General features: G+C 46.8%; 1 protein-coding gene across 1 annotated transcript in view; it reads left to right on the top strand.

The window, feature by feature from the left end:
* PKHD1 (PKHD1 ciliary IPT domain containing fibrocystin/polyductin) overlaps positions 1-25,036 on the top strand; it is a 309,667-nt gene that overhangs the window by 60,749 nt on the left and 223,882 nt on the right. The window contains exons 26-33 of the mRNA XM_034766923.1: positions 354-459; positions 2,459-2,737; positions 7,121-7,251; positions 9,430-9,565; positions 16,419-16,614; positions 17,131-17,198; positions 19,570-21,195; positions 23,353-23,496. Of these exons, the coding sequence (XP_034622814.1) occupies positions 354-459; positions 2,459-2,737; positions 7,121-7,251; positions 9,430-9,565; positions 16,419-16,614; positions 17,131-17,198; positions 19,570-21,195; positions 23,353-23,496 (2,686 nt within the window). The remainder of the gene's footprint in view (positions 1-353; positions 460-2,458; positions 2,738-7,120; positions 7,252-9,429; positions 9,566-16,418; positions 16,615-17,130; positions 17,199-19,569; positions 21,196-23,352; positions 23,497-25,036) is intronic.

Raw genomic sequence — 25,036 nt, 5'->3', positions numbered from 1 at the left:
ATAAATAGGGGACCCCACAAGGTACTTTTTGGAGTGTAACAACAGTTTATACTGGCTTTCACATAGGGTAGGAGATGACTGTAGAGTAAATCAGAGCATTCAATCAACTGGGAGGATTGGAGCTGGGAGGAGCTGTGACTATCAGTCAAAAATGAGAAATGATCCAACAGGCACCTAGGGAGGTTATCAATATAGGCCCTGGCTTGCCTACAGTGAACCCTAGAAAACTTTGGCCAAATTTGAAATGAAACTAGGCAAGATTCTGGGTTTAATTGTCAGCATTTTGTAGAGCTCTGTTAACAACCTGGGTCCCCTTCCCTCTTTTGGAATAACATTCTTCTCCATTTCTTCAGGTGGTGGTGGTGGTGAATGATGTCCCAGCAAACTGCTCTGGTTCATGTGCCTTTCAGTATTCTCCGGAAGCAACCCCTTTAGTCAGCCATGTGGAGTATTCACCAGGTAACGGTATTTGCACTTCATGGGATGACTGAGCTGTCAAAAGGGCCTCTCTGATATTAGAGATGGGCTCAAGCCAAATTTCTTGGGTCCGAACCTGGAACTTAGGAAAGTTTGGAATCTGTACCCAGTTCTGGATCTGAATTTTGCATCTGGCCCCTATTTCTACAATAGGCTAAAATAAAAACCCTAGTTATGTGGGAAAAATGCATGAACTTGGTGTGTTGGAATCTGTGTTCGGATCTGAATTTTGTAGTTTGGATCCATCTCTTTTAACTGTATCCCTTACAGCCTTTGGAATTGTGTACAGCTTTGCAAAGGTTGTTTACAGTGCTACCATTCTGATTGTTGCTGCCTGTGACAGAGTGCTGGGCACCACCAGCAGGGCCAGTACTCTGGTCACTGCAGCTCTAATTAATTACTCCAGAGCAGACCACATTAAGAAGAGCTGTGCCTAATTGATAGGCTGAGGAGAACTAAGATGCTAATAATTAAGCTATTAATCAGATGATACAAAAAGCACAGCAAGGAAGTGGGAAAATGGATCAGAGGAAGCAGAGAGTGTGTGTGTGTGTGTGTGTGAGAGAGAGAGAGAACGAGCGAGTGTGTGCATGCATGCACATGCACTCTTCCCTGCTTCTCTCAGGAGATGAGGGCTCCCCGGGACTATAGGTGTAACACTGTATAGAGTTTAAGGGTGGTGGGGAAGTGCTATGGCCTACACTGTACAGGAGGTCAGACTAGATGATTACAATGGTCCCCTCCGGCCCAAGCAGCAAGGCTGGGAAGACTCCTGAACCTAAAGGGGAGATCTTTTGAGGTAAACTAATTGAACTAAGTTGGACCCCAGGAGAAGGGGACTATTGTTTAAAGACTCTGGGTGCGAGTGGTTTATTTCTGAACCCTGAGAGTTGAGGGCTGTGTACTTGCAGGACCACATGGGACCACAAGGGGGTGTGCTCAGGCACATTGCCCCATGATAAAGCCTGATCTTCAGCTGTTGTACATCAGCATAACTACACTGAAGTCAACAGAGTTATGTCAAATCACACCAGGGTCTAGTCCAATAGAATTAAACTGATGGAGGCCATTTTATTTTATATCTTTTTTATTCCAGAATATTATATATAAGATGGACTGAGTATCACAAAATCAGGACTAGAGAGGGGTGCACTATTCATAGCCAACAATTTACCTGAAAAATGTTACCTCTTTATTCAGTTTGTCGGACAACAGACAATTGTGTGTGCTGTTCATAACTGTTTGATGCACAGTCCAGGCAAACATATTTCAGCCTATAGATTGGTTGCAACCAATCTACTACTCATGATGTGTGATTGGTCACGTAAGTCACACGATCTTGTTTCTAATCACTACTACAACTCCCATGAGGCAATGTGTTGCTAGGGAAATGCAGCTTAATGTCCTGGTGAAGAGATTCAAAATGAAACCTTTTGGGTCAGTTCATGAAATGAAATATTCCAATTTGGGTTGAATTTTCCCGTGGCAAAATTTGATTTTTGTGGGAACTGCATTTTCCGTTAGCAAAACATTCAGACGGAAAATTCCGGCTCTGCTCTGTTCTCACGTAGTGTCTTGCAGCACTCAGCCAGCTTGAGTGGAGACCAGAGGAAGGTATAGACTTGAAAGGGAGGAAAACGGTAAACGTAGAAGACCTCTGTTCTTGTTGTTTGTAGTGTGGTAGTGTCTATGAACCATCGTGGGTCAGGACCCCAGTGTGCTAGGCACCATATGAGATGACAATAAAAGTACAAGAGAAGAGACAATAGGTGAATGCTGACAGGCTCGGGAAGCAGAGGGAAACGATGTTTTATATTGGGATGACAATAGTTTTGCTAGGCACTCATATCACTAGGGCGATGAGACTGCAGTAAATGCTTAAGCACAGTTAGCCTAAGCAGCTTCGTTGTTCTTGGGAAGCAAATGTGGGTGTCATTACTTAACAACAGATTCGTCATTTTGTTTTACTTTATCCTTCCAGCTGATGGACTCCACACCAGAGTTTATATCACAGGGTCTGGCTTTGCTGAGGACAGCCAAGCACTGCAGATAAAGGTGAACCACACAACCTGCCAAGTCGCGACTTCAAATCAAACGGCTATAGTTTGCTGGATGAACGTGTTACCAATGGGACTGTACCAGGTTACATTACTGGTGAGACCTTATGGCTTTGCTCGCAATGCCAGCAAAGGACAGGGCATCTACCTGAGAGTTAGGCCCAGGCTGGAAGCTATTGAACCTCCGACAGCGTCCGAGATTGGTATGTCTAAATTCAGTAGAAGCTCTCACCTGAATATCTGCCTTTAGCATTATTGCTTTTGATAGGGTGTTTTTTCAATATTTGTGTATGGGGCTCTCCACCCGACATGGGAGTGACCAGGTTAGGGGCAATGTTTCTCAGGAAGAGTGGCTCTGGCTCTTCGCTGGGGGTGCTACAGCTCCTGGCTAGCTGTCTTGCAGTGCGGATGGATATGGGTATATGCTACAGCTCTGGATAGCGGTGAGAGTTTAATGGATAATTTTCTCATGTCATTTTGAAAGCTGCTTGAGAAGTGTAATAAATCACTACACTCTGTCCTTTGAGTGACCAAATGGAAATTGTGTCTCTGGCTAGCTACAAAATGTAGTGAAAAAACCTCAAAAAGCAAAGCCCAAACCCATATTTTCCCTCTCACCTTTAGAATAGAAGAGGAAAAAGGAAGGCACTATCTCCTCTTTCTGAAAAAAACATTCCCAAGCTATCTACAGAGTTTAAGTCCAGAAGGAACCATTATGATCATCTAGTCTGACCTCCTGCATAACACAGGTGACTCCTGCATCAAGCCCATAACTTGTGGTTGAGCTAGAGCAGTGATCACCAACCCGTCGATCGCGATCTCCGGCGGCCCAGTTTGGTTGCAGCTAAGGCAGACCCCCTGCCTACCCTGGTCCCACACCACTCCCAGAAGCGGCCAGTGCAGCCCCACAGCCCCGGGGGCGGGGGGCAGGGGTCTACTTCTGCGTGCTGCTCCTGCCTGCAAGCACTGCCCCCGCAGCTCCGATTGGCTGGGATTGCTGCGGGGGTGGTGCTTGCAGAGAGGGGCAGCGCGTGGAGCCACGTGTCCCCTGCCCCCACACGAGCCGCAGGGGCATGTTGGCCCCTTCTGGGAGCAGTGTGGCGTCGGGGTAGGCCTCGCTGCGCCCACTGCCATCCAGGAGCCGCCGGAGGTAAGTGCTGCCCGGCGGGAGGCCGCATCCCAACCCTCATCCCTGAGCCCCCTCCCAGAGTCAGCACCCCAAACCCCCTCCTGCACCCCAAACCCCTCCCGGAGCCAGCACCCCATACTCCCAGCCCTGAAACCATCCCAGAGCCAGCACCCTGTACCCCCTCCTGCACCCCAACACTCTGCCCCAGCCCAGAGCCCCCTCCTGCATCCAACCTCCTGCCCCAGGCTCAGCCCAGAGCCCCTTCCCACACTGCAAACCCCTCGGCCCCAGCCCAGAGCCAGTACCCCTTCCCAAACGCCAACCCCTTGCCCCAGCCCGGTGGAAGTGAGTGAGGGTGGAGGAGAGCGAGTGACCGGGGTGGGGAGGACGGATTGAGCAGGGTGGAGATGGAGTGGGGGTCCCAGATGTTTCTGTTCTTACATGGATGGGATCCTGGTATGGGGAAGGTTGGGAATTGCTGCTGTAGATCATTAAAAAAGAGGTAGGTGCAATGCTTTGTCATTGTTTATTCCCCTCTCTATACCCCTCGTAATCCAGATCCTCTCCTGATGGCAACGATCTTTCACTCATTAAAAAGAAAAGCAAGTATATTGTTATCCTACATTACACATGCTTTGAACATTTGTAATTGGAAAGAATTACAGCTTCCATCTGTGTTTTTAATTTCTTCCATTAAAATGCCTCTCCAATTCTCTCATAAAGTATGCAGACATGATTTTGCATATGGATATCAGTGCAGATATCAAAATTTATGTGCATTAATGGATATAAAGTACACATGCATCTGAAGAAGTGAGGTTCTTACCCACGAAAGCTTATACTCCCAGTACTTCTGTTAGTCTCAAAGGTGCCACAGGACCCTCTGTTGCAAAGTACACATGAATAGTGTACACCTGATTTGGGGCTGTTTATCCCGCAGACACAACAGGAGAGACCTGGCTTAAATTTTGAGTTGTGTTCCACTGTTGTAAACACAGGAAACTCAGCCTTCTAGAGGGAGAGGCTACAGAGTATCTTATATCACTCAGCAGTGATTCCTCGTGTGAAAATAGCATCAACATAAATGGGGTCAAAGTGGTGTTCCATTCAACGTACCTTCCATGAAGGAAGATCATGTCAAGGCCCAGAATGTAGAAATTACTTTATTGGGTCAGATTAGTACATCACTTGCATTCTTTGTCAACACTGAATGTCTTTCTAAAGATATATTCCAGCTCGAACAAGTTATGGGCTTGCTATAGAAATTACTTGGCCTTTGTTAACAGTTCAGATTAGATGATTTTAATAATCCCTTCCAGCCTTAAAATGTATTAGTCCAGTGGTTCATTTAGGCTGGTATGTCTTCAACAGTGACCAGTGACACATGCTTCAAAAGAAGGTGCAAGTAACCTTGTAATAGATAGTTATGGCATAGCCTTCCCATAGAAGACGTTTCTTCCTGACCACTGTTAGTTACACCATGAAACATGAGGGTTTATATCCATTCTAATTTTTGTTATCCTATCTCATGTAACTAAGGATGATCTCATTATTCATACAAACATGCTACGTTTTTGTTTGAATTCTAAGCTCTTGACTTCATTTATATCTTTTGGCAGTGAGTTCCAAAAGTTAGTATGCATTGTGTGTTAAAATGAATTTCAGGAAAGAGTGGGTGTGTTTGTAAAACAGTGAGAAAATGGAGTTATTGTCCATCGATAAGCTCCTTGCCACCTGCAAAGGCCTTTAATAAAGTGGTGTCTGGAAAAAAATGTAGAGGCAAAATGTGTCAATTATCCTATTTTCTGGCCCAAATCATTGCTGGAGTAATCTAGTACCACTCCACTGATTTTTACTGTTGTTCATTATTTGCATATGATATCACCAAGAGGCCCCAAGTGAGAGCAGGATCCCATTGTGCTAGGTGCTCTATATACGCATGGTAAGACAATTCCTGCTCTAAAGACCTTGCATGAGACAGGCACAGGGTAGGAGAAATGCAGTAGTACTATCCCCATTTTACAGACGGGATTCAGGCGGAGAGATGGAATGACTTGCCCAAGGTCAAACAGGGAGTATGTGGCAGAGATCGGAACAGGACCCAGATTTCCCAAGTCCCTGTCCAGGGCCTTAACCCTCAAAACATCCTTCCTCGTTGTGAACCACTTTGAGCTCTACAGATGAAGAATGTTTTATAAGAGCTAAATGGTATGTGCTGCTGTGATAGCACTCACACATTGCTGTTACGAAAGCTCTTTACCACTAGTCTTCCACACTGTCAGTTATGATGTAATTTGAGAGTAATCAGGTTCTAATATCTTGGGTTCCTAGCTAGAATGAACAGCTGTGGGTTTTTTGATGTGTATCAATTTCTCTGTGAACTGCATCAAAGAACAAAGCAAAGGTTAGGACACCGTGCAATTAACCCAGGGTTTGCTTCATCTTTGCCCTTTCACTTCTAGGTGTCTCTTAAACTTCTGGTTGACTGAAAGACCAGAGTCAGGATCCTGGGTATTGGGATAGGAATTGAATATCTCGTAAAGACAGCTAAAGTCTATCTCTTGCTTTGAGTGTCATCCTGAGCAATGCTGAAGATCTCCAACTCTCATTGGCTTATATGAGAGCTAAGGTCAATCAGTAACTCACAGCATCTAGCCCTCTTGTGACTTTCTTCCTCGCACCTTACTGTGGTTCAAACCCTGCTGTGTCTCCTTTTCTAGACTGTGTGTCACAGACATGTGCTTCAGCCTATTTCACAGCAGATATTTGAGCTGTGAAGACACGTGCTGCATAAGGCTCATTTTTATTGGTGGTGCTTCGGTTTAGTCACTCGTTTCACACTGGGGTCAGGGATCTTTCCTGGGCTGAGATCACAGGCCTGGTCTACAATAGGGGGAGGATCAATCTAAGATATGCAACTTCAGCTACGAGAATAGCATAGCTGAAGTCGACATATCTTAGATCGACTTACTTCGCGTCCTCGCGGCGCGGGATCGACGGCCGTGGCTCCCCCGTTGACTCCGCTTCCGCCTCTCGCCCTGGTGGAGTTCCGGAGTCGAAGGGGAGCGTGCTCGGGGATCAATGTATCATGTCTAGACGAGACACGATACATCGATCTCCGATAGAACGATCACTACCCGCCAATCCGGTAGTGTAGACTTACCTACAGTGCTGGCCTTGCCAGACTAATCGAGTCAGGCATGAAAACATTTCTCTGTCATAGACAACAGTCCAAATAGTAGACTAGAGGAATCCCAAGTGAGGGATGAGAAATTGAAGCGCAAAGAGATTAAGTAACTTGGCCAACAGAAAGCCAATGGCAAAGTTAGGAGTAGAACCCAGATCTTCTGACCCATCTGCTTATGCTTTAAACAACAGGAAATGCTCCTTATTGGAGTTGATGCATTTTAAAACACTTTCTGTACATTGCACTTACAATAAATCATTGGTTTTGTAGGAGGGTGCTCAGTGATCCTCCGAGGGACTGGTTTTGACGGGATAAGCGAGGTGTTGTTTGGATCTCACTCTTGTCCAATTAATACCAACACCAGCAACTCAGTGAGGATTGAATGTGAAGTTCCCTCTCGGGTAAGAAACAGCATTTCATATTTGTCCATGTAGCCCAGTGAGCCAGCTTGCCTTCATTATATTTACTGCATTGCATTATATTCTGCTTTGCATTATATTCAGCAGTAAAGCTAGAAACCTACAGGCCTGTATCCTGTAAGACATTAGCTTCAGCAAGTTAGCATAAGGGTTGAGACCTATGACCTTTGAACAGATGAACAGACCAATGGAAAACCCTCTAATATTTGGGGAGCTGAAAATAGAGTTTAAGGGAAAGTTCTGACCACAGGTAAATAATTCAACCACAGAAGTGTCCTGGCAACAAACTGACGTACATAACAGGTACATGAGAGACATTTAAGGCTAGCCTGCTTGCTTGCCTATATATAAGAAAAGGTATGTGTGTGTATATATACACACACGTACCTTTTCTTATAAGTTTCTTATTTTCTTATAGGTTTGATTATTTGTTTTATTAGAATAGGTTTATATTAGGCTATATTTTGGCTGTAACACAAGGGATCTGCAGGCCACATCCTGTATGGTGAGCTAAGGCAAAGTTAGCATACATATGTCTGGGACCTTTTACCTAGATAAATGGAGCTAAAGCATAAGGTCCATGTATGACTGTGACCTTTAACATAGAGGATGCATTAAAGCAGGTTGGCATGGGTGCTTTCCTAAGTTCATACCCTTTTAAACGTAACAGGTACACCATAACTTAGGCTGGGTCTACACTACCCGCCTGAATCGGCGGGTAGAAATTGACCTCCCGGGGATCGATTTATCGCGTCCCAACGGGACGCGACAATCGATCCCCAAATCGACGCTCTTACTCCACCAGCGGAGGTGGGAGTAAGTGCCATTGATGGAAAGCCGCAGAGGTCGATTTTGCCGCCGTCCTCACAGCGGGGTAAGTTGGCTGCGATACGTCGAATTCAGCTACGCTATTCACGTAGCTGAATTTGCGTATCTTAAATCAACTGCCCCCTGTAGTGTAGATGTAGCCTTAGAACTTGGAAAGAACTGAAATAACCAGTTAGGACAGAAATAACAAATGTGATACCTAACCACAAAAGGGCCATGGTAACGAACTGACATATATAATAAGTTGAGATCATTGATATACTAACGTATAAGAAAAAGACACTCCAACATTAGTGAGGTGAGGAAATACAAATAAGGAGAAGGGGAAAATTCCCTACTGAATATGCATCGAACGTAACAGCATCAGCGTAACGTATTATAAAAGTGGCATCCCAGCTTAGGTGCAGTAGGAGAAAGAGAAGTAGTCCTTGGGAATTGTGCCAGAATTATGGCCACTGGTGGTGATGGGGAAGGTGACGTTAACATTTTAGCTTGTTCTACACGGGATGGTGTGAGTATATGGAGGTGCAGATGTACATTCTGTAGTATCTCTATCTATCTTACTAAGTTGGGGTGTTTGGGACTGTGCTAAATGTATTAATAAATTATATTTGTAAATATAAAAGAGTTCCTATATTGTGAGTGTTTCAACTGTGCACATTGGGGTTCCCAACTATATAATAATTTAAATAATACTGGGCCTGATCTTGGGGCAAGAACCTGTTAACCTTCAAAGTGATAACTGGGGATTCTTAAGTAATCAATATAATTAATACATAATTTAAGATCAGGCTACCCCCATCTGGGGGAGAATCAATTTGCAGGGGGGTGGGAGAGGCTCATGTGGCCCTTTCTCTTGTATCTATATGTTCATCACCGGTAGACTGCTTGCAGGCTATCTGTGTCCAAGTTGTTAAATGCTGTTCTAAATCAATGACTGCAAACACCAGGCTCAGTAGTTAAGCTTCACACAAACAGAAGTGGGACTAGAACTGCAAACCTTTGGCTCCAGCAACATATGTCCATATCACCTGAGCTAAAGGAGACTGTCTGGCTGCTGTAGTAGTGTTATGGCTCATATTTTCTGGAGGCACCCACTACTGGGCATCACAATCACACACACTTGAGCAGAGGGCAGTGGTGGCCATACACGTTAGTCAGCACCTTGCAATGACCCATCTTGGGTTCTATTTATGCTCTACAGATGCTTCTCTAGCTAATAAGCTCAGGTCAGGACATTAATGCTCTTAATCTTGCATGGAAGGGAAGGAGGTACTTGTATTTTACTATGACATGTTCACCTCTTCTCTTTTTTTGAACTCTGTTTTCCAGGGGGATGAAGAATATGTTGTCCCTGTGACACTAACCGCTGGGTCCCAGTCTGCCACGTTCACTGAGGTGTTTAAGTACGATCCTTCTTTAAATCCAGCTGTTGTATCACTGAGCAGAAACAGAAGCATCACAGCAGGTGACAAAGCCACAGTCTCAAAATGCAAAAAGATGGCTGGTGTAAAAATATGACTGCTCTAAAAAGTTTCATTTTCCATTGTCGTCAACAACGTGGGCAGGGCAGAGGCACTAGGTGACTAAGAGGACTGGGGATTGACGCTGGCACATGGCGCCTTTTACTCCCAGGTCACCAGTTCCAGTCTGGCCTGGTTCAGTAGTGAACAAAGGCTCTTGCCATCTGATGGCTCCCCCGTGGACCATCTGAGAAGAGTCATTGGTTTCAGCATAATATAGGTGGGTGTCCGTATTTATAAACCACCATCACAACTGGGTGTCCTGCTGGCATGGTGAGCCGTCAAGGGACGAGAATGTGCCATAGAGACTGACCTACCCTCGTGTCCCCGAGGTAGTCCAAATTCAGGGATAGTAGCATGTGTGTAGTGGGGGATAAACGAGCAAGAACGTGTTTTGCTACTGTTCATACTATACCTGTAATAGGGGGTGTAATAATAACACATCTCTCATCCCTTTTCATCAGTAGACCTCAAAGCACTTTTCAAAAGAGAGATCTGGCTGAAAAGTTTCTGATGAAACAGTATCTCAGGCCAGGATAGAATTTCTGGAAAGAGAGAGAGAAGCCACCGTAGACTAGCCAATAGCCCAGTGATTAGGGCACTCAAATGTGATATGGGAACTTGAACTTGGGTCCTCTGTCTGCTAAGTGACTGACCGAAGGACTAGGCTATTGGCTTTTCTGGGTTTCCTTTTTTCTCTTTTTTTTTTTTAAATGAAAAATTTCAAATAGGCTCATTTTCATTCTGTAATGGAACAAAAAGGTCAAAACCTCCAAATGTTTCAGTAAATGGAATTATTGTTTTCTGCCCAGCCCTAGTAAGTATCATTATCCCCATCTTATAAGTGGGAAAACTGAGGCACAGGGCTGTCAAGTGACTTGCTCAAGGTCATCCAGCGGACCGGTGTCAAAGCTGCACTCTGGTCTCCTGAGTACGAGGCTCTATACGTTAGGCCATATTGCCTCTCTGAAAGTTTCAATTCTCAAGCCAGCCTCATACTGCTCCACATCTGAGCACATTCCATGTTAAATCAATTGTTGTAGCAAAGTCCCTAGTGAACTTGATGGACTCTCTGGCACATCTCCATTTTCAAGGCCAAAACTCTGCTTGGGGTACAGTTTGCATGTTTAATTTATCTTTTATGAATTTTTTTCTCTTTAAATGCTGTGGGTTTCTCAGGGTTGAAGGTTAGACGGGGTGTCAGTGTTGTGAGTGTCACTTTTATGGTGGAAAGGCATTTCTGAAGGGGGGAAGGTGTCACAGCCGACGGCCAGACTCCGGATTTGCCCGATCTCCTCTGGCAGCTTGCTCCATGGCCAGCTCCAACACCTTCTGCAAATATGCAGTTCACTGAAAATAAAATAGTGGAGACACGTCAGCCCCTGGCGTGTCCCTCAGAAAACTTAGCCCATTGGATGTAAATATTTACTAACTTCCTCTTCTGCCCCCTATTACCACTTTTTTCAGTTATCTTAAGTGAGTAGTTTCCTGATGCTGAAGCCAGGGCCGTCCCTAGACATTGTGGTGCCCTATGCAGCCCCCCCGCGGGGCGGGGCATCCCCAGGCCTCTGCAGGGGGGAGGAGGGCTGCGCCCAAGTTCTGTGGGGGGCAGAAGAGGGCTTGGAGCTTGGGGGGGCTGGGGTGAAACTGCTCCCCAGCATGAGCCGGTGGAGCATAGCAGGTTGGAGCCAGGTCGCTTCACTTCCTGCCACCCGGTGATTGCAGGGCGGGCCCAAGCCCGCACTCACGGGGCGGCGGGAAGTGGAGTGACCCGGCCCCAACCCGCTCCGCTCTGCTCCCCTCGCTCCCAGCCTTGCGGGGTAAGGGGGAACCACCCCCCTGCACTCACCAGTGGGGCAGCTGGGAGCTGGCGGAGCGGAGCGGACTGGGGCTGGGTCGCTCCACTTCCTACTGCCTGGTGAGTGCAGGGCGCACCCAACCCCTGCTGCAGTCCCCCAGGACATAGCTCGGGGAAGGGGTGGAGTGGGAGTGGGGCTGGGATGGATCGGGGTGGGAAGAGGAGGAGCTGGGGTGGGGGTAGCTTTCCTAGCTGGCTCAGCCGGCCAGGGGATTGCGCTGGCCACTGGAGCAGCACGCAGCTGCATAGGGCACTAGGAAATTTAGGGCAATTTGGTGCCCCAAATTTCCTGGTGCCCTACACAGCTGCGTAGTTTGCATGTGGGTAAGGATGGCCCTGGCTGAAGCCTTTCGTTTTTAGCAAATATTTCTCAGCAAGGAACATTAAAGGCACACATGCCAGCCTACTATATCTAGAATGTATATCTCCTTTCTCTCTCTGAGGAGACAAGTATTGCCAGTCAGCAGCAGCCCGGTTGTTGCCACGGTTAGATATTGGGGTTGGACTAAATGATCCGGGACCAAGAAGTAATCGGAGAGTGGGGAATCAGTTGCTGACCCCAGAGCCAACACAGCGAGCTTAGTTTAGAAGACGAAGGTTAGAGACAGCCTTCTAGATATTTGGCATGTGAAGTTGCAGCCCAAATGCAACGGGCAGGCGGTGTTGGGTTTAATAGATAGGGCACTGGACTGGAAGCCAGGAGACCTGGGTTCCAGTCCTAGCTCTGTTGTTGAGCTGCTCTGTGACCTTGGACAAGTCACTTCGCTTCTCCTACCCTTTGTCTGCCTTGTGTATTGAGGTTGTAAACTCTCTGAGGCAGGAGCTGTTGTAACGCCGGCAGACCCCAGTTGTTGGTGGGTAGGATCGAACCAGGGATTTCTGGAGCTTAGTGCATGAGCCTCTACGGCATGAGCTAAAAGCAGACTCATTAATCTCTCTCTCTAAGTGGTCTCAGTGCCACTAGATGGGACAGAACACCACACCCAGAAGGTGTGTGGGTTACACGGTCTGTACAGCATCAAGGACAATGAGGGTCTGATCTCAGTGGGGCCTCAAGGTACTACTGTAATATAAATAACATTGCCATGTGTCGCAGCCCAAGAAGATACCTGTGGTCTGGGATCCCGCGCTCAGTGCTTGGGCAGGGGGAGGAGTCTGAGTTTGACCTCACTTCCTGAGGTTGCCCAGAAGACCATGTGCTATGGGACCCCATCCCAGGAGCATGGGCAGAATGTTGTCAGCAGCAGAACCTGAACCCAACCGTTTCACAATCATCGCAGCCCTACGGTGTCGTTTCAGAGAGAGGGAACAGGAATGAAGAGTGATGGAACGGGGAGAGGGAAAGGAAGAACAGACCCTCCCATCCCCACACAGTCCAGTCTCTTTCAGTTTCTTTCTTTTCTCATCTGTCTTTCAAGCCTATCCAATCTCTGCACTATGCACTGTAATAAAACTCCCTCTAGGCTCGCTAGCCTGGCTGGACTTAGCACCAATGCAAGAGGCGAGCTGATCACCCTCCTTACTGCACACACCGAGTTTCTGTTCCATTCGCCTCTACCCTTTTCATTTTTTAATACTGCAGAATGCATAAATAAGGGAAAGTGTCCTTTATCATCTGAATATTATTCAGATATGATAACACCAAGGGGAGATTTTTCTAGCCGCAGGCAGCATAGGTGTATGGAACTTCTTAATGTTATAGAATCTCATGAATGGTGACGGTACTGGGAGGTCAATCTCTTATTCAGAAGTCGGTGACTTTGGCTTTTAATATAATTTTCCTCCTATCATAAAAATAAATAAACGACACCAATGCCTTCCAGGCATTTTTGGATTAAGCTGACAATTGACCAAGAGTCCAAAGAGTTCAGGTTATTAATATATACAACTTCACAGGCTTTCAAAGTTTCAAACTTTATTTGACTCTGATGTGAGTGTAACCCACACACCTTCTGGGTGCGGTGCTCTGTCCCATCTAGTGGCACTGAGACCACTTAGAGAGAGTTAAATGAGTCTGCTCTACAGCCTTAGCTAAGAGCCACTTGGCTTTTAGCTCATGTTGTAGGGGCTCATGTGCTAAGCTCCAGAAGCCACAGGTTTGATCCCGGCCACCGACGACCGGGGTCTGTTGGTGTTACATAAGCAAGTTTTCAGTGAGTTTTTTCCTGACATGAAGCAATGCACTGGGAGAAAAGACCTCAGGAGCAGACATGCCAACTTTGTCTAGGTGTTCAGCAGACAGGCCTGCTTTGCCAAAGTGATCAGTTTTGGGTTACAAATCACTTTAGTATTGAAGGCAGGGCTAATGAAGGGTTGTTATCCTTGATGTATGAGTGTTGGGCAGCAGGACTGTATTTAGCTTGCCCTGATGGAAGGGTCGCCCTAAATTGAACCTCATTTGCAAAGTGGGGGGTAGGGATGCCAAATCCCAGTGAAAATGAGAGGGGGTTGGGATAGATGTTCCTATGTTGTGGTGTGGTCTCTGCCTAAAGAATCGTAGACACCATTTGACCCCCCCTCCCAGCTGTAGTGTTTAAAGACAGAGCTGATAGGACTCAGTGGAGAGTCTGTGTTTCTGTTCAGTTATTAGTAGAGCTGAAATCATTGATGAGCAGGTCTAGGGGCTAAGGCTTAGACCTGGTCTGGGGACAGTGTTGCAGTAAAAGACAATGAAAAGGCAGCTGCACAGAGGTTGCCCACCACCCAGTGAAATCACTAAGAGCTGAAATCAGTAAGAACGAGGCTAAGTGGGGGAACTTCAGAACACGGCATCACAGAAGTGGCAGTGAGTGGCAAGGGAAGGCTGGCAGAGATAACAGTGCCAGCAGTGTTGAGCCAGTTGCAATGGTGGAGATGTAAACTATGCCTGCTTGGGGTAGCATTCTATCCTCCTCTAGTAGTGGCTAGGCCAAATAGAGATGAGCCTGCTACAGCCTGGGCTAAGGCCACGTCTACACTACCCGCTGGATCGGCAGGTAGTAATCCATCTATCGGGGATCAATTTATTGCGTCTCGTCTAGACGCGATAAATCGATCCCCAAATTAACGCCCGTACTCCACCTCTGCAGAAGGAGTAAGCAGAGTCGACGGGGGAGCCGCGGCGGTCGACTTGCCACCGTGAGGACGGCCAGGTAAGTCGAACTAAGATACTTCGACTTCAGCTACACGAATAGCGTAGCTGAAGTTGCATATCTTAGATTGATCCTCCCCTAGTGTAGACCAGCCCTAAGCGAGATGTGTCTTTTAGCTCATGCAGTGGAGACTCATGTGTTAAGCTCCAGAGATCCCAGGTTTGATCCTGGCTGCTGCTGACTGGCATATGCTGGCATTACAGAGGCATGGCTCAATGCCCCCTTCCCCTTTTTTCAGTGGTGGGAGGTGGACCCACGTGAATGCATTTCTGAACTCTGGGTCTTCACTGACTAAGGACAACCAACTGTGGGTGGGGTGCAGTGGAGGAAAAAGGAGTGGTGTGTTAAATGGATATTTGTTTGTCAAACTTTCCTGCCACAAGGTGGAAAACTGAGCAAAGGACACTGCCCAATATACTGTGGATGGTTGTTTTCTTATGGTTACATGCGTCTGCATTGTGGTTGTGGTGTTTTCACAAATGAATGCTGGATTCCCTTTCCCTGTCAATAAAAGTTTTCTTTTGTTATATACAGAGTCAGTGCTTGTGGTCTACACTGCAGAGTTAGGTCGATGCAAGGCAGCTTCTGTTGACCTAACTATGGAAGCATCTACACTTAAATTTCGCTCCCGCTGACTTAACTATCCCACTATGCCAACTTAATAACTCCACTTCCATGAGCCGCCTAGAGTGAAGGTTAATGCCGTTAGGTTGCTGCAGTGTCAGTGTAGACACTGCGCTGCCTATGTCGACTGTCACTGGCTTTCAGGAGCCTTCCCACCATGCCCCACACCGACAGTACAATCAATACAAGCAGTCCTGGTGAGGATGTGCACTGCTGACACAAGGAGCAAAGCGTAGACATGCACAAGCGACGTAATTACTGAGGCAGCTGTATGCCAATGTAAGTTAGGTCAACTTAATTTTGTAGTGTAGATGTGGCCTCTGGGGCGCTCAAGAGTGGTGTTTAGTTTTCCCAGGTTACTGGATGGGGGCTCGAGCTGGTTCTGTTTTGCATTGTTAAGAAGAATCCCTAGGTACTGCACCCAGCCCTTGTTGCTGCCGACTCCACCTGGCAGAAGAGTTACATTTACATATAGAATTGGAAGGTACCTGCTTCAAGCTCTGCTCAGAGGGGCTGGTGGCTGAGAGGAGCCCAGTTCCTTCTGCCTCATTAAAGGGAGTGGCTTCTCTTTAGAATGAAGGTTATAAAAGTCCCCAGATTGAATCCTAGCTGTGGTAATGCACTGGAGAGGCATCTGCAATGACAGAAAGATCAGTACCTAACTAGGAAGTCTGTGTTTATTAGTTAAATGGACTGGGCTACCCATCAGAAGACACAATGACTAGCTGAATCGGACTTGCTTTATCTAAGGGAGCTGGATAAGCCCAGAAGAATGTTAATGGAATATTAAACCTTTCAATTTTACATAACTCAACCAACCTCCACACCCCCAACCCTTGCAAGGCTATCGGCTAAGTGGCCTTTGTGATGTAGGTTTGGTGGTCACAGTCCAGTTGCTAGTGCAGTGGGAAGGTGTCAAGATTTCAAAAAACTGGCACCCCAGTTGGCAACTTGACTAGAGAGGCTAAGGGATGGATGGGGGCCCATGGAGACTAATGCTCACTTTTCTAGAAGAGGCCCTCTAGCCCAGGGTTGATGCGCATGGGCGGGACAATGTGCCGAAGAAGCTTGCATTGCTACAGCTTGTGTTGTGAAGAGACTTCTCTTGCTCCGACACTTGCCCATGCACTAGATTCACGGTAGCAACAAACAACTTGATTGCTTCATGTCTTCTCCTTTCCACAGGGCCCCAGTCACTCCAGATTGGAATATCTTCATTCGCAAATTGTACTGGCCTGGATGTACAGGTGAAAATTGAGGACACTGTGGCACAGATCCAAGCACGAACAGCCTATGGCATCGATGTAGTACTGCCTGCCATGGCAGATGGATGGTACAACCTTTCTGTCATCATCAATGGCATTGCAATCGGCTCACATGGGTGAGTGAATGTGCCTATTCCCTCGAGGATGTGAACTTCTTTAGCTAAATTCTACCTGGGATTTTAGGGTCAATGGAAAAGCAAAGGAAACACGGGCTCGGTATCAGAGCCAGCTTGCTAACAAAGAGCTCCACTGTATGTTTTACAAATGATTAGCAATTACTACAACCCTGATTCAGCAGCAAATCCCTGTTCAGCAAAGCTCTTAAGCATCTGCTCTAGTCCCACTCCAGTCAGTAGCACTTTGTACTGCTTCAGTAGTATTCGTAATATCTGTCCCTCATGTTGCTTCATAGAGACCCTGACCAGCTAGTTACATGCCTGGGCTCCAAGGGGAGAGAGTCTTTGTGGCCTGGAATGACAGTGTCTTGTAAGAGGGCAGCCGGGAGATGGCATGGAACCAAGCAGGAGATGTAGGGAGGCTATTCGGGGATCCAGCCCGGAAAGGCAAGGAGAGAAAAGCACGTGGGATAAAAAGGAAAAGTAAAGGACTGATCCTGTGTTTGTGTTTTGCAGAGTTGATCCGTTCATCCAGTACAACACTGAGATCTTCAGCATAGAGCCCTGCTGTGGCTCCATTCTGGGTAAATACAGCGCTTAATTTGTAATGAAAGAGGTGCCGGGGCTCAAGCAATTTTTTTTGTTACTTTCATAACTGATGTGGCAAACCCAGAGGTGCTGGAGTTATGAACTGCTGGAGAATGATGTAGCAAGCTCAGAGGTGCCGAAGCTTAACCCTGGCACAAATTAAGCACTGGGTAAATAGCATCAGCACATCTGTCACCACTTCTGGAGGCCATCAAGGGATCAAGGCCTCCTCTCCCCTCTGTGATTGGGAAGGACGTCCAATTTCACATTCGTTTAGATGATGGCATTTGTAAATGTGTGAACCCTTATTCTGTAGACTTGTATTGACAGGCAGTGGCTGGCTGTCTGCCTGGGACTCTCTGGGTGTGTGTTTGTGTACTGAGCAGCCCACCTTTGGATTGTCTGGCTAATATTGGAACAAGTTGGCCATAGGGCTGATGACAAGGTCCCCTGTCCTTTGAATTTGTTTCCCCTCCTGAATGAACCGAATGCACAAAAACCACTCACACCTGAATAACTGGTGCTGGCTTTTTCACTCCGGAGCTCCCAGTGCTTAACATTCAATGTGCATAAGTCTTTGACGTATACGCAGAGTCCCACGAGGACTAAAGCTGACCATAAACCTTTGCAGGATCAGGGCCTAAGTGGAGTGTCTCTATTGCTTTGCTGTGTAGCAGATATGGAGGCAATGAACATTTTAAGTTGTAGAGAATTAAGTTGTCGATTTTGCTCTGTCTCACACCAGTGTAAATCAGCAGCAGCTCCACTGACCTCAGTGGAGCTCCTCCAGTGTTAAACTGGCATCAGGAAAAGGAGAATCTGGGCCTAGTGGAGGGTGGGAAGGGACGCATAGTCTTATGCTTGAAGTGCAGGACTGGGAGCTAGAAACTCACGGATTCTATGGATTGCCTTAGCCAAATCACTTAACTCCTCTGCTGGCCATAATCATAGAGGGGCTTTGTGTCGGTTCATTAGATAAAGTGTCAAATATTATTATTCAGCTTTGAGAGCTGATGCCAACTTAGATATAGCGAAGCCCATCAAACTGGAAGGTTAAATAATAAAACATGTGGATTGTAGAAGAATTCTCTTTTTAGAAGTAAATTCAAGGTTTAAGAAAAATGTGATTGGTTACGAATGATGTTCAGCTCCAGCAGCATGCCAGGCATTTTACCGAGGAAAGTGGAGACGGAGATGCTACCCCAAAGAGTGTACTATGTGGGGATCAGGATGCCTCAGAACCTGTGCTGAGCGAGAAAGCTGGCCAAGTCAGACTAGTTCCACTTTTTTGGTTTTTGAGAGGACTGGGGTTTATTGACTTTATGAAAAAATGTATTGAAACGTTCTAGAAAGTCACATAGGATAGCCAGTGAATAGTCTATAGTCCAGGGCCACCTTCTTTAATTTGGAGGAATATCCCACACAGTAACTACAGGCTGCAGCATGGGATGCACCACTTTGAAGTCAGTGGAGGCTGATTGGCTCAGGATGGAGTATTGCAAGCTGGGACATGGAGTTTCACGTGGTGCATCTCTGTATTAAAGATGACGATAGCTGCAATCTGCTCAGTTTTAGGCCATTAACATGTGACCTCTTGAAGTCATGGCAGGTTACCAATACAGCCTTGAATTGGGCAAGATTTGGGCACACCTTGCTATTGGGTCCTCCAAAAACTCTGTCATGCTAATGGAGCCGTCAACAAATGATATCGTTCCTAGGGAGAGCTTTCTTGCTGAAGCACTTGCTAAAGATCTTGCAGAATTTAGACTTGGAATAGAGGAATTTAGGCCTGGGTTTTAGCAGCTGAAAGTCTCAGCTCACCCCACTGCGTGTTCTGATTTGCTTAATCCTCTTCCTAGCAGACAAAGGTTAGCTTTGGTGATGTCTGCACTGCAGTCTGATATTTCTCCTCCGCTATCTGGCGTTGCATCACAACCTCGTGTGCAAGTTAGTTCATGCCACTCTGCACAAGGAGGAGGGGACCAGCTCATACTCCAGGGGTGTATCGCTGGAATGCAGCTGCCAGGCAAACAGCGATCACAGGGTAAAGTGGCCAGTTTTGAAGAACCCTGTGCTTGGCAAACCCGTCCTTAGATTAGGGATTAGAATTTTTCACACTCTCACTGCTCTCCCCATGTTAAATTGTTAAATGTTACACACTGGGATTCAGTGGTGGGTGAGGGCTTGATGTAGGAAGCAGTGTCATATAAACTCAGGGTCCCTATATGGTGATCAGATGCCAATGAACCTTGTTTTAAGGGCAGAAGAGGCTGAGACAATGCAGCTGTAGAAATTTACGTGGCGTTTCACCATATGAGAATTCACTCTGAGCTGACTCCATGGCGCTAACCGTTTCTGTATCCCTAGGTGGAACAATCCTCACAATCTCTGGAAAAGGCTTTAGCCAAAACCCTACCCTGGTTTCAGTCTTTATAGGCACGCAAACCTGTGATGTTACCCGCTTGGTGGAAGAGACAATATGGTGCCAGACCCCACCGGCTGCTGACTTCTCTAATATAGAGTCCCAGGACATCTCTGTACTTGTGGGGATGTTCATTGGTAACAGATCCTCTCCACTCCTTCCCTCCTGGAGCTTCCCAAAGAGGAATATCACCTTTACTTACCAGATGGCTTTGACTCCGGTAGTTACCTCTGTGGAAGTAAACATGATGAATGACAGCCTGTGGCTGAGCATAGAAGGAATAAATATAACTGGTTCAGTGGCTAAGCTGGGAGACTCTGAATGTGAGCTGGAGTTTCAATGCGACAATGAATCCAGAACCCTTTCTCAATGCTCCTTCCCACTGAGCACTCTGGAACCTGGAATCTATCCCGTCAGAGTTCTCCAGAAGCAGCTGGGTTATGCCAACATGACAGCAACACTGCAGAACATTACATTAGTCCCAGAGGTAAAGGCCATAATTCCATCACAAGGTTCAGCTTGTGGTGGGCTGTTGTTCACTATATCCGGTCTTGTTCTAAAATCTAGGAGGAATTCAGTTTGCGTGAGCCTGACGGGTAACTATACTTGTGAGATCCACAGTGTGGATTACAACAGGATCATCTGTGCTCTTCTTCCAAGGGAACCTCCTCTGGATGACTGGTGGTTGCCTGATGCCTCTCAAGCCCTTAATGTCACAGTGACGGTAAATGGAATCCAGAGTGTCTGCCCCACAGGCTGCACACTCCACCTTCTGAAAGAGTGGACCCCTAAGGTAGATGCTGTGGTCTGGGAGATCAATGGGATATTGTCATCTCTGCTGATCAGAGGCCAGAGATTAGCTTTGGCAACTGATGAACTTGTGATACAAGTGGACAACCGTGATCCTTGTAACGTAACTTTCTGGAATGAGACCAGCATACAATGCCAGACAGGCAGCCTTTCCCCAGGGGAGCACAGCCTTTCTGTGTCCAACAGAAGAAGCGGGCATGCTTGCTTCAGCAGGGAATCCCGTACCTTCACCGTCATTCCTTGGGTGCTCAAATTTTACCCCCAAAATTTCAGTACCAATGGTGGGGGCCTTCTTGCCATACAAGGGGCAGCACTGAAAGGAAGGAACAGCACTTCCGTTCTTGTTGGGAACCGACCCTGCCTCATTACAGATGTCAGCTATGTGGTTCTCCAGTGCTCTGTTCCTCTGGGCAATGGGATCCATGCTTTAGATCTAAAAATAGATGGCATCTTGTACCACCTTGGTGAAATAAGTTACAGTGAAGAGTTCACCCCCATTTTCCTTTTCCTTCTGCCTCCGGTGGGTCTCCTTTTAACAATGACTGTGTCACGGATCACGGGGGTGGAAAGCATGCACATTTCCATTGGGGACTCCCCCTGCACCAACATCACTGGCAATCACACCACTTTGCAATGCTCGGCTCCCCGGCTTCCTGCTGGAGAATACCGGGTCCTCGGCGGCGACTTCCTCCGAGGCTGGGCTTCGTCAAACTTGACATTCACCTCTCAGTTTACTGTCACATCGACACGCAACAACTGGGGTAAGTGCATGAGTGGCTGGGGATGACTGTCTCCCGGGTAACAGCAGTGTCAGAGATGTCACAATTTGTATTTGGAGAGGAAATCACTAGTGACCCCCACCTGCCCCCGACAAACACACTAGAATCTAGAGTATCAGGGGAGAGTGAATATGGCCTGATTTGTTTCTTTCACAGACTATGAGCGAGTGTCCTGGCTGGGGGTCTGTCAGCTGCTTACATGCTAAATTCTGTTTTCAGGAATTCATAATGTGATCTCTTAAATACCCCTACCCATCCCCCATAAAATAAAATCCTTATTTGGGTGTGAAACATAGTATCCAAGATTCAGTGGAAGAACAATGGTAAGCAATCAGAGACTGTGTTGACAGGCACAAGCACAAAATTCGAAGACCGACCGATCTATTTATCTAGGTATCTCTGCATGGATTTGATCATAGACTCATAGAATATCAGGATTGGAAGGGACCTCAGGAGGTCATCTAGTCCAACCCCCTGCTCAAAGCAGGACCAATCCCAGGACCGACCCTGCAGAGGCTTGTAAAAACCTTATATTGGCAAGCAGTTAGATCCCCATGTTACTCACACACAATGATGCCACTTGTTTACGCATCACAGCGGAGTGCTGATTAAACTGTTATACCACATCTCGCCTCCATAAATTCTGCACAGGCAATGTGTGTTACAGAAAAAAAGAATTTTAAGATCTTGGGAAGTTTAAAAAAAAAAGATGTTGTGGGATGGACAAGGTGATTCCAACTGTGCAAGGCTGGTTCTAGCAGACAGGGATATGGCTGGTCAGAAATCTTCCATTGAAACATATTGTTTGCTGGAAAATGCCAGTTCATTAAAACCAAAACTATTTATGAGAGAGTTGTTTTTGACAACTCTCCCAATTTGAAAAAAAAGTTGGTAAAATATCCTATTTTGACATCTATTTGAAACAATTAGTTTTTTTGGTCTGAATCACCGTCTTGTTTTGAAATTTTAGTGAAATTATACCAAAAAAGGTCATTATTTTTATATGAAACATTTTGATTGACCCAATCCAAAAACTTTTTAGGATTATAGATTTGCAAAAAAAATCTTGAGATTTAGATGCGTTGTCCTGATTTGAGAGATGATTTTTTTTTTTTGAAACTTCAGAAATTCTCACAGGCTGGGAAAACCGTTTCCCACCCAGCTCTAGGCAGGGAATGGTGTACTCACACAAAAGCAGGATGACCTCCCCTTCTGGCTGCATGGCTGCATACATCACAGTACTCATTCCAGACTGAGGCAAATGAAGGCACAGAGGGATGCACACCCATGTTTTCCAAAAGCGTTCACTCATTTTGTTCCCTTGGTATTTGGGTGCAGAACTCGAGACACCTAACGCCTTATTTTCAGAAGGTCTGAGTGCCTCCAGCTTCCACTGACTTCTGAAAATATCTGACCGTAACTCTCTTAAGATGGACACACAAAAATGCAGGCACCTGAAGTCAGTGGATACTTTTGAAACTCAGTAACGCAGCAAGTCAATGACAGAAATCACTATTTATTTATGTCTTTATTATAGTACCTAGGGGCCCCAGCCAAGATCATTGTGCTAGGTGCTGTACAGACACATAGAAAGAGACAGTCCAGCCCTGAAAAAATTACAATTTAAATAGACAAGATAGACAAATATTGGCAGGGGAAACAGAGAGAGGCTAAGTGACTTGCCCAGCATCATACAGCAGGTAATTATCAGAGCCCCACACTGCCTCCATAGAGACAGAAACCGTAGGCCTGATTCTCATCGCACTTCCACCAATTTTAGATTGGCATGACTCTTTTGAGTTCACGGAGTGCGTCTACTTAACCTTAAATGGATACATGGAGGAACCGACAGTCCTTAAATTTTGCCTTGGGATGGGGCATTAAGGGTAGTGCAGCATCGCAACCACCCCTCACCCTCTGTAGAGCCATGCAAGATGCAGTGGCCAGAGATGATCTGGCTCCAAGTATTAGTTCTGGATAACTGAGGCACATCTGTGATGGCCTTTCCCTTACCCATAATGCAGAGTGTAAAGGCAGATTTTGAGGCCCTTGTAAACTGAGGCTGCAGTTCCAGGCTGGTCTCATTAACGGCCAGTCATGAAGCTCTGTTTTAAATCCCTTTCTCTATTCTCTTCCTAGGTGGCCTGGGTGGAGGGGCAGTGCACGTGCGCGGCACTGGGTTTGCTCCAGGAAACACCTCCGTAACCATCTGTGGCGCTCCCTGTGAAATACTAGGTGACACAACGACGACCGATGTGAGCTGCCTGGCCCCGCGCTTGGACGGTCAGTTAACATGTTGGGATGGATAATGAACCCTCCTAAAATCTATCCCCGACCTCAAACCACATGTCCTGAATTCCCATTGCAAGAAATCCTAGCGCAAATGAGGAGAGGGGCACCTCTGATGGCCCAAAAACTGCTATGGGGAAGGGAGAGGAGCCAACATGGCAACAGCCACCGCATCCTGACCCTCATCCAAAATCCCACTGATGTCAATGGGAGTCTTTCACTGATGTCAGTGGGCGTGGATCAGGCCCTCTCTGGAAACACCACATGGTCACTGCTTTGTGAGTGTGTGGGAGATGTGATAAGAGATGGTACATGGCTGGATGACAGCCTGTCTCTGCAGCATCATTCCCATGGGAACAACCCAGCAGAAGCACTTGCACCTTTCTTCTCTGGATGGCAGGAGGTAGGGAATGGGGGGGGGGGGGAGGAGACTACGGCATGCATGCATGCAGGGTCTTCTTATTGGCATAGCAATAGCTTCTGCAGGCCAGGGCCCGATGTGTTAGGCAGTCTACAAACATATGGCAAAGAGATGGTCCTGCCCCGAGGGGCTTACAGTGCAAGCTACTCTAAGGCCTTGGCTACACTTACCCGCTAGTTCGACGGCTGGAAATCGAACTTCTGGGTTCGACTTATCGCGTCTAGTCTGGACGTGATAAGTCGAACCCGGAAGTGCTCGCCGTCGACTGCGGTACTCCAGCTCGCCGAGAGGAGTACCGCGGAGTCGACGGGGGAGCCTGCCTGCCGAGTGTGGACCAAGGTAAGTTCGAACTAATTCGAACTAAGGTACTTCGAACTTCAGCTACGTTATTCACGTAGCTGAAGTTGCGTACCTTAGTTCGAATTAGGGGGGTAGTGTAGACCAAGCCTAAGGGTAGCTCAAAGAGTAGGTTGGAGGGGCTAAGTGAATACCCTGAGATCTGTATGTAACATGGACAGACCCTAGTTGTTGGTGGGCGGGATCAAACCTGGGACCTCTGGAGCTACGTGCCTCTTAACTAAGGCTGTAGCAGACTCATTAATCTCTAAGTGTTCTCAGTGCTACTAGAGGAGACAGAGCACCACATCCAGGACGTGTGTAGGTTACATATGTTTCCTAGCTGAGGAAGGGTGTCTGAAGCTTCAGAGACTCTCTAGTTGATATCCCGGGTGAGCCCCGACTTGAAACACCGACAGACCCCGGTCATCGGGGAGTGGGATCGAACCTGGGACCTCTGGCGCTAAATGCATGAGCCAAAAGGCACATGGCCCTTAGCTAAGGCTGTAGCAGACTCATTAATCTCTAGGTGGTCTCAGTGCCACTAGAGGGGATAGAACACCACACCCAGGAGGTGTGTGGGTTACATGTAATATTTCTTCAAATTCTAGAGACCTCCCTGAGGTCAAAAGTCCATGGCCTCTGCTCCTCCATGGATCTATAAATCCCTCCCACCCTATGGGGTGATGCTATGAGAGTATCTGTGACTGCCAACTTGTGGAATTCCCAGTTGTCATTTTGCTTCATCCTCTGAGTTTCTCGATAAGCAATCTCAAA

This window comes from Trachemys scripta, chromosome 3, assembly GCF_013100865.1.
Source record: "Trachemys scripta elegans isolate TJP31775 chromosome 3, CAS_Tse_1.0, whole genome shotgun sequence".
NCBI lineage: Eukaryota > Metazoa > Chordata > Testudines > Emydidae > Trachemys > Trachemys scripta.
The sequence above is the reverse complement of the archived record's forward strand: the minus strand, read 5'-3'. Positions and strand labels throughout refer to the sequence as shown.